A 15,000-nucleotide genomic window follows, 5' to 3' on the forward strand; every position below is an offset into this window, starting at 1 on the left:
TCAGTATCATGGTCAGTATCATGTCAGTATCATGTCAGTATCATGGTCAGTATCATGGTCAGTATCATGGTCAGTATCATGGTCAAAAAATGTAATGAATGAATAGATTAACATAATGCATGAATAAATTAACATATTCACCCCCAGCAGGTTTCGGGGGGCGTATCCCTCGCGGTCGTTAAGCCTCGCCCACCACCACTCTGTCTCGGTGTCGTCACGGCGACGCAGCACCGTGAGGGCGTCGCCCTCGCTGAAGGACAGCTCATCGGCATGCTGGGAAGTGTAGTCCCACAGAGCATAGACCACGCCTTTATTCATCACACCCATCTTCTCCTGGACACCTGATGACAGACAGACAGACAGACAGACAGACAGACAGACAGACAGACAGACAGACAGACAGACAGACAGACAGACAGACAGACAGACAGACAGACAGACAGACAGACAGACAGACAGACAGACAGACAGATGGACATGGTCAATGAATCAGTTCAGATAGATTTACAGTAAGCAAGGACAAAACATATCTTGTATGGGAGGGAGGAGGGGGGGGCAGGGGTCTGAGGCAAAATACATATACATTTGTGCATCCTTGACATGATGACACAAAATGTTTCAGAACTACTGCTCTAAAACAACAAAGTTTGACTGAGCTGCAATAAACGCTTATTGTATCTTCGACTTAATACAACAATCTACAATATGATCATTTATCAGACGCTCTTTATCCAGTGACTTACAGTAAACAAGGTAAACACATACATAGAATACAGAGACAGTGTAGTGTCTCAGTAAACTATAGGATCATAGAATACAGAGACAGTGTAGTGTCTCAGTAAACTATAGGATCATAGAATACAGAGACAGTGTAGTGTCTCAGTAAACTATAGGATCATAGAATACAGAGACAGTGTAGTGTCTCAGTAAACTATAGGATCATAGAATACAGAGACAGTGTAGTGTCTCAGTAAACTATAGGATCATAGAATACAGAGAGACAGTGTAGTGTCTCAGTAAACTATAGGATCATAGAATACAGAGACAGTGTAGTGTCTCAGTAAACTATAGGATCATAGAATACAGAGACAGTGTAGTGTCTCAGTAAACTATAGGATCATAGAATACAGAGAGACAGTGTAGTGTCTCAGTAAACTATAGGATCATAGAATACAGAGACAGTGTAGTGTCTCAGTAAACTATAGGATCATAGAATACAGAGACAGTGTAGTGTCTCAGTAAACTATAGGATCATAGAATACAGAGACAGTGTAGTGTCTCAGTAAACTATAGGATCATAGAATACAGAGACAGTGTAGTGTCTCAGTAAACTATAGGATCATAGGTAAACTATGAACCTAGCAACAGTCTAAACTATATAATAATGTGCACTCACCGTAGAGGAGTTGTAACACTGTGTGTGTGTGTGTGTGTGTGTGTGTGTGTGTGTGTGTGTGTGTGTGTGTGTGTGTGTGTGTGTGTGTGTGCGTGTGTGCGTGCGTGCGTGCGTGCGTGCGTGCGTGCGTGCGTGCGTGCGTGCGTGCGTGCGTGCGTGTGTGTGTGTAGTCACCATAGAGTAGTTGTGAACACTGTGTGTATCCGTCCTCCATCTCTTCACATTTATCAGCAGCAGTCTCCACATCACTGATGGTTGAAGCAAAGATGGCCGCTCCCTTCTCTACCAGCATCTTACACAGATGGACAGAGTTACAGGAGGCAGCGCAGTGCAGAGGAGTCCTGTAATATAACATAACATCATATATTACATTATATATAACATAACATAATATTATTATAACATTATATATAATATTCACAGATGTATTACAGGAGGCAGTGCAGCGCAGTGGAGTCCTGATAATAGAACATAAAATTGCCCAATTTTTTTTTGGGAACTTAACTTCGGTCGATCAGTTCTCCCCTTCAATAATACCAATTGGTTTTGTGTTTTATATCATTTTTATCATTGATTAGTCACCTCTACAACGAGGTACAGTTTGTAAGGATTGGGCAATCATGGAATGAGCAACACAGCTAAACGTGTGGGTAGCACCCCCCAAACATTTGAGTTAGTGTTGATGCTCCAAGCAGTAACAATGCCCTCTCTTGGAAAGATGCCACGTTTGTCCCTTCAGGATAAGACCCATGATGCAACAGGACAAGTTAAGCTGGTGTTCTGTTATGCAGAGTGACAGCATCATTATTTGGTGTCAGCCCTGGTACCATTTACACACTTAGGACCAAGTTCTGTCAGACTGGTGAAGTCAAAGGAAGACAACAACCCAAGAAGACCGGTTCCTCACCCTCGCTTCACTGAGGAACCATAGGTTTTCTTCCAGAGATTTACAGGCAAGATTTGCACAACGGTACCAAAGACAGATGTCAAAGTTGCAGGACCCATGTTCAGGTACCAGTCACACACCTGTGACTGACACACACCTGTGACTGACACACACCTGTGACTGACACACACCTGCCTGCAAATGGTACCAGGGCTCCAAATAATGCATAATCTGCATAATGTCATTCCACGATTAACAGACAGACAGACAGGCAGGCAGGCAGATAGACAGACAGACAGGCAGACAGACAGACAGAGAGAAAGACAGACAGACAGACAGACCATCCATCACTATCAGCTGCGTTGACGTTGACTCCAAAGTCCAGCAGGAAGTTGACGATGTGGTGATGACCGGCACACACTGCATTATGAAGAGGAGTTATACCTTCATCATTAGGAAGACTGGGGTTCTCCACCTGAGAGAGGAGAGGAGAGGAGAGGAGAGGAGAGGAGAGGAGGGAGAGGAGGAGGGAGAGGAGAGGAGAGGAGAGGAGAGGAGAGGAGAGGAGAGGAGAGGAGAGGAGAGGAGAGGAGAGGAGAGGAGAGGAGGGAGAGGAGGAGGGAGAGGAGAGGAGGAAAGAGGAGGAGAGAGAGCGGAGTGGAGGAGATATAGATATAGAGGTATAGTATATAGTATGTATAAATACCTCATAGATCAGCGGTGCCCACACTTTTTTGACTTGATGGACTTGATGACTAGCTCAACAAGATCTACCCACACAAAAATAATGATCCTATTGCTGAACATACTGGGCGTTGGTTCTGTGTTAGAAAAACACACTTGGAATGGGAAATAGAGGGAAAAAATGATCTTCTGTATGGAAGAGGAAGAGGAAGGTTTTCAGACACATTTTTATATAACTTGATGTCTCTTGAAAACAAAGCATTGCATTGTGGGTTTGCCTATAGAAGCATTGCATTGTGGGTTTGCCTATAGAAGCATTGCATTGTGGGTTTGCCTATAGAAGCATTGCATTGTGGGTTTGCCTATAGAAGTGGTGAAGTGAGCTGAAAGGCCCTTCTTGATGTCAATCAATCAAGTCACCTTAATTCAAGTGGCAGATGCCAAAAAAGAGTTTAGTGATTTTTGTTTATACATATTGCACGCGCGTGCATGTGTCGATTATGGTACTTTTTGTTGTTGTTTTTTGGTACTTTATTTCGGTTTTAGGGTTAGGTTAGGGTTGTGTTATTTAATTCTTTTGGGGGAGCCAGCCCCCCAAACTCCTGAAATGCATAGAAATCTATGACATTCATATTAAAAAAGCCAGTCCCCCAACCCCCTAAAATACATAGAAATCGATGAAATTTATATTAAACTAGAAAAAGTGCTCCTCGGAGCACAAGTCTCCGCCAGGTCAGGTAGATTATTGTGGCCTCCTGGTGGCGCTATAATAGGCCAATGTGAAACGGGTGCCATTTCTTCTTAGGCCTTGCACGACAATCGGACACTGCATTCATGATTTGAGGCATTTTGTTCCAAAAATGTGGTTTTCTAAATCAGACCTGCTGGTGGCGCTATAACAGGCCAATGTGAAAAGGGTGGCATTTCTTCCTGGGCCAAGTGGGAATCTCTGTTGAAAATTTCACGGAAATCGGATGCTGCGTTCATGATTTGAGACATTTTGTTCAAAATGAACCAATCCTGCAAAATTTGGAAGCCAATCTTAGCCAATCAGGATGGAATATGGTAAATCGGACAGATCCGTGATGATCACATGACTATAGAAATACTGTGTACCGATTTGTGTGTTTTTTGGACAAAATCTGTAGGAGTCATATCCAAAAATGTGTTTTGGATAAGTCGGCCTCATGGTGGCGCTATGACAGCCTGATCTGAAAAATGTGGGGCAGAGGTTCTGCTGTGGCATCCAGGGAGTGTGTGTGTGCAGTTTCACAGCGACCGGGCCAACGGTGGCGGATATTAGCTGGTCGCAGACAGGACGGACACACACACACACGGACACACGGACACACGGACGGACGGACGGACGGACGGGGGGAAAAACATACTCTCTCGCCATGCCTTTTGGCCTGGCGGAGACAAAAAGCCAGCCCCCCAAACTCCTGAAATGCATAGAAATCTATGAAATTTATATTAAAAAAGCCAGCCCCCCAAACCCCTGAAATACATAGAAATCTATTCATTTTGGAACAGTTACTATAACAGTTGCTAACCTGCTGCTGCAGCCGCGGGGGAGACAGCTCTTTCTTTCATTCAGTTTTGGGCCTTATGTTGTTGTAGCTCAGTCCGTGTCTAACTAACTATAAGCTAGTTAGTATGATATACCGTAACCTCACATGCAGAAACTTATTTTCGGTAGAGCAATGCCTATGTTAGATGCACGTGCACCTTTATTTTATTTCGCCCGCTTGAACCAGCTCACATTTTTCCACAAACACAATGAGGAAAGTCTCACACAGGCAGACACGAGAGAACGCACACTGAGCCTGCCCTGTCAACAGAGCGGCACCCCCAGGGTCCTAGCGCCCTTCTCATACAGCACACAAACACATAGGCAGGCAGAAGCACAGATTTATTTGTATTATTATATGCATCTTCCCTTTACCGGGACAAGTGAAGTCCCCCGTACGGGACGTGCCTCTTTTGGTCAAAATACGGGACGGTTGGCAACCCTAAAATACCTCATAGATGATCCTCTGCACCAGAGAGGTAGTATTATAATGTGTATTATATAAAGTATTAGTATGTATTAATACCTCATAGATGATCCTCTGCACCAGAGAGGTAGTATTATAATGTGTATTATATAAAGTATTAGTATGTATTAATACCTCATAGATGATCCTCTGCACCAGGTCAAACTCTCCTTCCAGAGAGGCGTCCAGCAGCAGAGCCAGAGGGTTGAACTTCACTCTCAGACCATGTCCTGTTCTCTCTGATGAAGGCTTCTTTAAGTTAGTACGCTTTGTCTGAGAGAGAGACATAGAGAGAGAGAGAGAGAGAGAGAGAGAGAGAGAGAGAGAGAGAGAGAGAGAGAGAGAGAGAGAGAGAGAGAGAGAGAGAGAGACATAGAAACACGAGAGAGAGAGAGAGAGAGAGAGAGAGAGAGAGAGAGAGAGAGAGAGAGAGACACACACAGAGAGAGAGAGAGAGAGAGAGAGAGACATAGAAACACAGAGAGAGAGAGAGAGAGAGAGAGAGAGAGAGAGAGAGAGAGAGAGACACAGAGAGAGAGAGAGAGAGAGACATAGAAACACAGAGAGAGAGAGAGAGAGAGAGAGAGAGATTTAGATCTATGCGCAATGTGCATGCGTGGTCAAAATAAAGAGATCAAAGGAAAAGAAACGCTCCATCGTATCGGTACCAACAATGTATGTATAGCGTCAGTTACTTGCTCTGGTGTATCATGCAAGGAAGATAAATTAAGGAAAGGACAACAACGTCATTTTCTCTATCCAGTAACACCAGCCGGCTGATTGGTTCCCCTGGGAGGCAAACTGTAGCCGGGACTTTGATGGAATACATTGCAGTCAATGAGAGCCATGTGGACCATATGATACATATACATATATATATATACATACACATACATATATATATATACACATACATATATATATATATGATACATTATACATATGAGACCTTTATAAAATACTCTGAAAGAAGACATAATATCACACATTGTTTTCTGCTGTGTTGCTTTTCAATGTGTACAATGTATCAGTTTATAGAGGTATCTAAAGACATGTGTAATAGATACCTCTATAAACTGATACAGTGTTACTGTAACACTGTATCAGTTTATAGAGGTATCTATAGACATGTGTAACACTGTATCAGTTTATAGAGGTATCTATAGACATGTGTAACACTGTATCAGTTTATAGAGGTATCTAAAGAGAACAAAGTACGTTTCTGAAGTATCACAAAACTATCCATCATTGACATCCTGACGACCAAAAAAAATGTAGAATTGGTCCTCATTAATGCTCATTATAATATAATATTATATCTTATCTTCATATAATTGGTCCTCATTAATGCTCATTATAATATAATATTATATCTTATCTTCATATAATTGGTCCTCATTAATGCTCATTATAATATTATATTATATCTTATCTTCATATAATTGGTCCTCACTAATGCTCATTATAATATAATATTATATCTTATCTTCATATAATTGGTCCTCATTAATGCTCATTATAATATAATATTATATCTTATCTTCATATAATTGGTCCTCATTAATGCTCATTATAATATTATATTATATCTTATCTTCATATAATTGGTCCTCACTAATGCTCATTATAATATAATATTATATCTTATCTTCATATAATTGGTCCTCATTAATGCTCATTATAATATAATATTATATCTTATCTTCATATAATTGGTCCTCATTAATGCTCATTATAATATTATATTATATCTTATCTTCATATAATTGGTCCTCACTAATGCTCATTATAATATTATATTATATCTTATCTTCATATAATTGGTCCTCATTAATGCTCATTATAATATTATATTATATCTTACCTTCATATAATTGGTCCTCACTAATGCTCATTATAATATTATATTATATCTTATCTTCATATAATTGGTCCTCATTAATGCTCATTATAATATTATATTATATCTTATCTTCATATAATTGGTCCTCACTAATGCTCATTATAATATTATATTATATCTTATCTTCATATAATTGGTCCTCATTAATGCTCATTATAATATTATATTATATCTTATCTTCATATAATTGGTCCTCATTAATGCTCATTATAATATAATATTATATCTTATCTTCATATAATTGGTCCTCATTAATGCTCATTATAATATTATATCTTATCTTCATATAATTGGTCCTCACTAATGCTCATTATAATATTATATTATATCTTATCTTCATATAATTGGTCCTCATTAATGCTCATTATAATATTATATTATATCTTACCTTCATATAATTGGTCCTCACTAATGCTCATTATAATATTATATTATATCTTATCTTCATATAATTGGTCCTCATTAATGCTCATTATAATATTATATTATATCTTACCTTCATATAATTGGTCCTCACTAATGCTCATTATAATATTATATTATATCTTATCTTCATATAATTGGTCCTCATTAATGCTCATTATAATATTATATTATATCTTATCTTCATATAATTGGTCCTCACTAATGCTCATTATAATATTATATTATATCTTATCTTCATATAATTGGTCCTCATTAATGCTCATTATAATATTATATTATATCTTATCTTCATATAATTGGTCCTCATTAATGCTCATTATAATATTATATTATATCTTATCTTCATATAATTGGTCCTCACTAATGCTCATTATAATATTATATTATATCTTATCTTCATATAATTGGTCCTCACTAATGCTCATTATAATATTATATTATATCTTACCTTCATATAATTGGTCCTCATTAATGCTCATTATAATATTATATTATATCTTATCTTCATATAATTGGTCCTCATTAATGCTCATTATATTTCCTGTCCAGGTATGAGTATTGAAAGAGAAAAAGAAACATAACGTACTTGGTGATAACAAGGGAATATATATATATATATATATATATATATATATATATTGGTTAAAATATGGTTGATATTTAACACCTAAATGCTACAATTATATGACGATAAGGTTGAAAATGGGTGACGTGCTCCTTTAAGCAAAAATATCGGATTACTTCTTCCAGCACATGGAGGGACTCCGCCTACCTTGGGTGGGGGGGCGGGGGGGGTGGTCGGGGGGCGGGGTCTGGTTGTTGTTCTGGTCCTCCAGACGTTTAGACCCCGCCCTCGGAGGGGAGGGGCTAGGAGGAGGCTGCGGTGACGGACACACGCTGTCGACTCCGCCCACCTCCTTCACCGCTGGCATCTCATTGGCCGTTTCTATGGTGACGGAAGGCGGGGACAAGCGGCGGGAGTCAGAGGTCGGGTTCTGAGCCTCGCCCCCCGTGGTTGCCATGCCGACGTCCTTGTTATCTCTCGCTTCTACGTTGCCATTGGCCGAGTGGATGTTGTCCATCTCAGCCAATAGGCAGCCAGGCTGGTAGAATGGGTTTCCTATTGGAGGAAATAATTAATCATTATTATAATGAGCATACTGTAATATTTATTTACATATATATTTTTTTCTTTTACATTTTGGAGAAATACAGAAATTTAATGTTTATTAAACAGGCATAAATAATGAGCATAGTGTCCTGTGTTTCATATGCTAATATTTATTATTATTATGCTAATATTTTTGTATGGAATTCATTGATAATGTTATAATCATACCTGTCCCTCCTTCCATGCCTCCAGCCAATGTGTTGAACCTACACAATAATACACAATTAATAGTAATAATAATAATAATAATAATAATAATAAGGGTAATAATAATAATAACAATAATAATAAAAATAACAATAACAATAATAATAACAATAATAATAACAATAATAATAACAATAACAATAACAATAACAATAATAATAACAATAATAATAATAACAATAATAATACCACCACAAAAATTAGCATCAAAGCTAATTAGCATCTGAAAATACGATCTATTTAGTTGAAATAGGAAACTGGATTCAATTGATTCAATCAGTGATTAAAGGTAGAATAAGTGATACATAATATAAGTGTTAAATAGCTTGTTTTTTAGTGTTTTATTTCTTATCTTATTTCACTTATTTAACTCTCTCCTCCTGGCATAGCAGTGGTGGCCATGTTGTGGTGCCACAGATACAAAACACATGCATTTTTCCCATAGAGATTTCCGAAAATATTTATATAAATGATCTCAAGCCTGGAACCAAGCCTGGAACCAAGCCTCAGGATCCTGGTGAATCATGACCATAAAACACATGGGACGGGCTATGGGACACTTCCTGTGTCTCAATCTGATACACTTTAAACTTCTCCACCTTTTAGTCAGGCTAGATGAAGCAGAATGGGAGGTATATATAATATATTATATTATATATATATAATTATTATAATAAATATATAATAATTATATATATATATATATATATATATATATATATATATATATATATATATATATATATAATTATAATATATTATATTATATATATATAATTATTATAATATATATATAATATATTATATTATATATATATATATATAATTATTATAATATATATATAATATATTATATTATATATATATAATTATATTATAATATATATATATAATAATAATATATATATATATATATATATATATATATATATATATATATATATATATATATATATATATATATATATATTATAATATAATAGTAAGGCTAGATGAAGCAGAATGGAGCTGATGTCAACCTGACTCACATGTTCTGCCTCAGTTTAATAGTCTTTTGGACAGATGTATCTAAAACCCTCTCAGATGGACAGATGTATCTAAAACCCTCTCAGATGGACAGATGTATCTAAAACCCTCTCAGATGGACAGATGGTTCTAAAACCCTCTCAGATGGACAGATGTATCTAAAACCCTCTCAGATGGACAAATGTATCTAAAACCCTCTCAGATGGACAGATGTATCTAAAACCCTCTCAGATGTATCTAAAACCCTCTCAGAAGGACAGATGTCTCTAAAACCCTCTCAGATGGACAGATGTATCTAAAACCCTCTCAGATGGACAGATGTATCTAAAACCCTCTCAGATGGACAGATGTATCTAAAACCCTCTCAGAAGGACAGATGTATCTAAAACCCTCTCAGATGGACAGATGTATCTAAAACCCTCTCAGATGGACAGATGTACCTAAAACCCTCTCAGATGGACAGATGTATCTAAAACCCTCTCAGAAGGACAGATGTATCTAAAACCCTCTCAGATGTATCTAAAACCCTCTCAGATGGACAGATGTATCTAAAACCCTCTCAGATGGACAGATGGATCTAAAACCCTCTCAGATGGACAGATGTATCTAAAACCCTCTCAGATGGACAGATGTATCTAAAACCCTCTCAGATGGACAGATGGATCTAAAACCCTCTCAGATGGACAGATGTATCTAAAACCCTCTCAGATGCCTTTGAGGTGAATATTCAACCTAGCTTTGAAGTCGTTATTTTTGGGGTGTCCGGTGACCACTCTCCATCTTGGAAAAAATTCAAGAACGCTATTGCCTTTGCGTCCTTGCCAGCCCGTAGGATGGAAATCAGCCCCACCTAGAATATCACTCTGGTTACAGGACCTTATGGTTTTTTTTATTATTAGAAAAAATAAAGTACTCCTCGACGCAATTGGTTAGACCTACAACCAACTACCAATTACAGTCTCCCATATTTGAATCCTGGGCCCTGATTGGTCACCCACGTCTTCTGGAGCAGGAAATGGATTCTCTATGGAGCGGTGCCAGACCCTCTCTATGGAGCGGTGCCAGACCCTCTCTATGGAGCGGTGCCAGACCCTCTATGGAGCGGTGCCAGACCCTCTCTATGGAGCGGTGCCAGACCCTCTATGGAGCGGTGCCAGACCCTCTATGGAGCGGTGCCAGACCCTCTATGGAGCGGTGCCAGACCCTCTATGGAGCGGTGCCAGACCCTCTATGGAGCGGTGCCAGACCCTCTCTATGGAGCGGTGCCAGACCCTCTATGGAGCGGTGCCAGACCCTCTATGGAGCGGTGCCAGACCCTCTCTATGGAGCGGTGCCAGACCCTCTATGGAGCGGTGCCAGACCCTCTCTATGGAGCGGTGCCAGACCCTCTCTATGGAGCGGTGCCAGACCCTCTCTATGGAGCGGTGCCAGACCCTCTATGGAGCGGTGCCAGACCCTCTCTATGGAGCGGTGCCAGACCCTCTATGGAGCGGTGCCAGACCCTCTCTATGGAGCGGTGCCAGACCCTCTCTATGGAGCGGTGCCAGACCCTCTATGGAGCGGTGCCAGACCCTCTCTATGGAGCGGTGCCAGACCCTCTATGGAGCGGTGCCAGACCCTCTCTATGGAGCGGTGCCAGACCCTCTCTATGGAGCGGTGCCAGACCCTCTATGGAGCGGTGCCAGACCCTCTCTATGGAGCGGTGCCAGACCCTCTATGGAGCGGTGCCAGACCCTCTATGGAGCGGTGCCAGACCCTCTATGGAGCGGTGCCAGACCCTCTATGGAGCGGTGCCAGACCCTCTATGGAGCGGTGCCAGACCCTCTCTATGGAGCGGTGCCAGACCCTCTATGGAGCGGTGCCAGACCCTCTATGGAGCGGTGCCAGACCCTCTATGGAGCGGTGCCAGACCCTCTATGGAGCGGTGCCAGACCCTCTATGGAGCGGTGCCAGACCCTCTGGAGCGGTGCCAGACCCTCTATGGAGCGGTGCCAGACCCTCTCTATGGAGCGGTGCCAGACCCTCTATGGAGCGTTGCCAGACCCTCTATGGAGCGGTGCCAGACCCTCTATGGAGCGGTGCCAGACCCTCTATGGAGCGGTGCCAGACCCTCTCTATGGAGCGGTGCCAGACCCTCTCTATGGAGCGGTGCCAGACCCTCTATGGAGCGGTGCCAGACCCTCTATGGAGTGGTGCCAGACCCTCTATGGAGCGGTGCCAGACCCTCTATGGAGCGGTGCCAGACCCTCTATGGAGCGGTGCCAGACCCTCTGCTCTGCAGAGCTGCTGGAGCACCGCGACCTCAGAGGGCCTTGTATGCCTTATTGTTTAGTTATTTGTATTGTCTGTGTGCCTATATGTCGTTACATGTCATGATATACAAGATGAGAGCAGTAGAAATAGCTCTGCTGATCCTATGGATTATCAACGAACAGACTCAACTCAACACTAACATCTGGCGTGAAGACGGCGCGACCAGGATGGTCTGTGTGTACAGTCTGTGTGTACAGCCTGTGTGTACAGCCTGTGTGTACAGCCTGTGTGTACAGTCTGTGTGTACAGCCTGTGTGTACAGCCTGTGTGTACAGCCTGTGTGTACAGCCTGTGTGTACAGTCTGTGTGTACAGCCTGTGTGTACAGCCTGTGTGTACAGTCTGTGTGTACAGTCTGTGTGTACAGTCTGTGTGTACAGTCTGTGTGTACAGTCTGTGTGTACAGCCTGTGTGTACAGTCTGTGTGTACAGCCTGTGTGTACAGTCTGTGTGTACAGTCTGTGTGTACAGCCTGTGTGTACAGTCTGTGTGTACAGTCTGTGTGTACAGCCTGTGTGTACAGCCTGTGTGTACAGCCTGTGTGTACAGCCTGTGTGTACAGCCTGTGTGTACAGTCTGTGTGTACAGTCTGTGTGTACAGTCTGTTTGTACAGTCTGTGTGTACAGCCTGTGTGTACAGCCTGTGTGTACAGCCTGTGTGTACAGCCTGTGTGTACAGTCTGTGTGTACAGTCTGTGTGTACAGCCTGTGTGTACAGTCTGTGTGTACAGTCTGTTTGTACAGTCTGTGTGTACAGCCTGTGTGTACAGCCGAGCTGCACTGCTGGCATTACGGCCGCCGGAGCCGAACACAACGGCAAACCACGTCCACGTCCAGCAATCGTGCTTGGAGACTTAAATCAGTGTTATCTGGACACTGTGTTGCCGGGATTTGAACAGCATGTTAAGGATGCGACTAGGAAAAATAACATTCTGGACAAGTGTTATGTTAACATTCCAAATGCATATGTTGCCACGGTTGGGCCGCCTATACTGACCTCTGATCATAATGTTGTGTGCATGACTCCAGTTTATAAGTCAAAACTGAAGAGAGGAAAGCTGGAGAATAAAGTAGTTAGGACATGGACAAATGAAAGCAAGGAACAACTAAAAGCATGCCTGGACTGTACAGATTGGGACACTTTTAGAGATGGTTCATTGGACGAAATAACCACAGTTACAAATGATTATATGAATTTTTGTGTACAGCTGGTTGTTCCTACAAAGGAAATTAAAATCTATCCGAACAATAAATCATATGAGACCAAGGACATAAAAGATGTAATAAATGAAAGGAAAATGGCCTTCATAAACACTTCAATTGACGGAAAAAAAGCTAAAAACAAAAATGAGGCAGGCAAAATTGGCACATAGACAGCATCTAGAGGATGCGTTTAAAGCCAAAAATCACAAAAAGGCGTGGGATACTATGAAATCCATGACAGGAATGTCATCCCCAACCAAACCTATTGTGACAGATAATGAACTTGGCTTTTCTAATGACCTAAATACTTTCTTTGCCAGATTCGAATCATTAGGCGATTCCTCTAAGTGCACTGAAATACTTAAGGCTGTAACACCTGCCCCCTCAGACAGAATTGTCATCACTGAAGAGGATGTCAGAAAAGTGTTTCGGTGTACTAACACAAGGAAAGCTAATGGGCCGGACGAGTGCAGTGCTTTTCTCCTCAAAAACTTTGCATCTGAGTTGGCTCCTGTGTGGCAACCAATATTTCAAACCTCTGTAGACACACACACAATTCCTCTGTGTTGGAAAACCTCACACATAAAACCACTACCCAAAATCCAATGTCCAAAAGAACATAAGGATTATAGACCCATAGCTCTCACTTCAGTGATCATGAAATGAAATCACTGGAAAGAATACTGTTGCAACATCTTGTAAGTATAACTAAAGACAAATTCGACCCCTGTCAGTTTGCTTATAAGAAAGGTTGCGGTACAGAGGATGCGGTTGTCACACTGGTCCACTTCATTACAAAACACCTAGATGAGTCTAATAAGAATCATGCAAGGGTGCTGTTCTTAGACTTCTCTTCAGCTTTCAATACAATACAGTCTGATATTCTGGTGTCAAAGATGGTACAGTTGGAACTGAATCCATACTTAATTCACTGGTATGCTTCCTTCCTTACTAACAGAGTACAGAGGGTGAAAGTGAACAGAACCCTCTCCGCAGCATTAACTACTAATGTTGGTGCTCCCCAGGGTTGTGTAAGCTCAGCTGTACTTTTCACCCTTTATACTGACAGCTGTTGTACTGAGGAATGTCTGTCTGAATGTCGAACTGACAAACCAGACCAATACATTCTAACGTACTCTGATGATACAGTTTTGATTTCTCTTTTGGATAGTTCCAGTGATCCTGGACTGCACCAACACAGAGTAAATAAGGTGGTTGAGTGGAGTGATAACAACGCTCTTATCATTAACACAAAAAAGACAGAGGAGATTGTTTTTGGTGCCCCACTAGAGATACACAGATCCCCCATTACTATTCATAGTGAACAGATCAACCAGGTATGTTCGTATACATACCTAGGAGTAGTAATTGACCACCTTCTATCATGGAAAGACCAGATTGAATCAGTGGGTAAGAAGACAAAGCAAAGAGTCTATTTCCTTCGCCGTCTGAGATCTTTTGGTGCTAGTAGACAGATTCTTCTTTTGTTTTTCACTTCTGTTATTATGAGTGTTCTTCAGTACTGTAGAACCACCTCGTATAGATGTTATTATGAGTATTCTTCAGTACTGTAGTACCACCTGGTATAGATGTTATTATGAGTGTTCTTCAGTACTGTAGAACCACCTCGTATAGATGTTATTATGAGTGTTCTTCAGTACTGTAGAACCACCTGGTATAGATGTTATTATGAGTGTTCTTCAGTACTGTAGAACCACCTCGTATAGATGTTATTATGAGTATTCTTCAG

At 40.8% G+C, this 15,000-nt stretch overlaps 1 protein-coding gene across 1 annotated transcript in view; it reads right to left on the bottom strand.

The window, feature by feature from the left end:
• Nucleotides 1–15,000, bottom strand: part of LOC308074135 (apoptosis-stimulating of p53 protein 1-like) — a 168,162-nt gene that overhangs the window by 2,201 nt on the left and 150,961 nt on the right. The window contains 7 exon segments of the mRNA XM_080413467.1: nt 142–341; nt 1,571–1,737; nt 2,624–2,757; nt 5,084–5,275; nt 8,104–8,250; nt 8,252–8,451; nt 8,671–8,708. Of these exon segments, the coding sequence (XP_080269593.1) occupies nt 142–341; nt 1,571–1,737; nt 2,624–2,757; nt 5,084–5,275; nt 8,104–8,250; nt 8,252–8,451; nt 8,671–8,708 (1,078 nt within the window).

Source organism: Gymnoscopelus braueri (genome assembly GCF_963280865.1).
Source record: "Gymnoscopelus braueri genome assembly, chromosome: 19".
Classification (NCBI taxonomy): Eukaryota; Metazoa; Chordata; class Actinopteri; order Myctophiformes; family Myctophidae; genus Gymnoscopelus; species Gymnoscopelus braueri.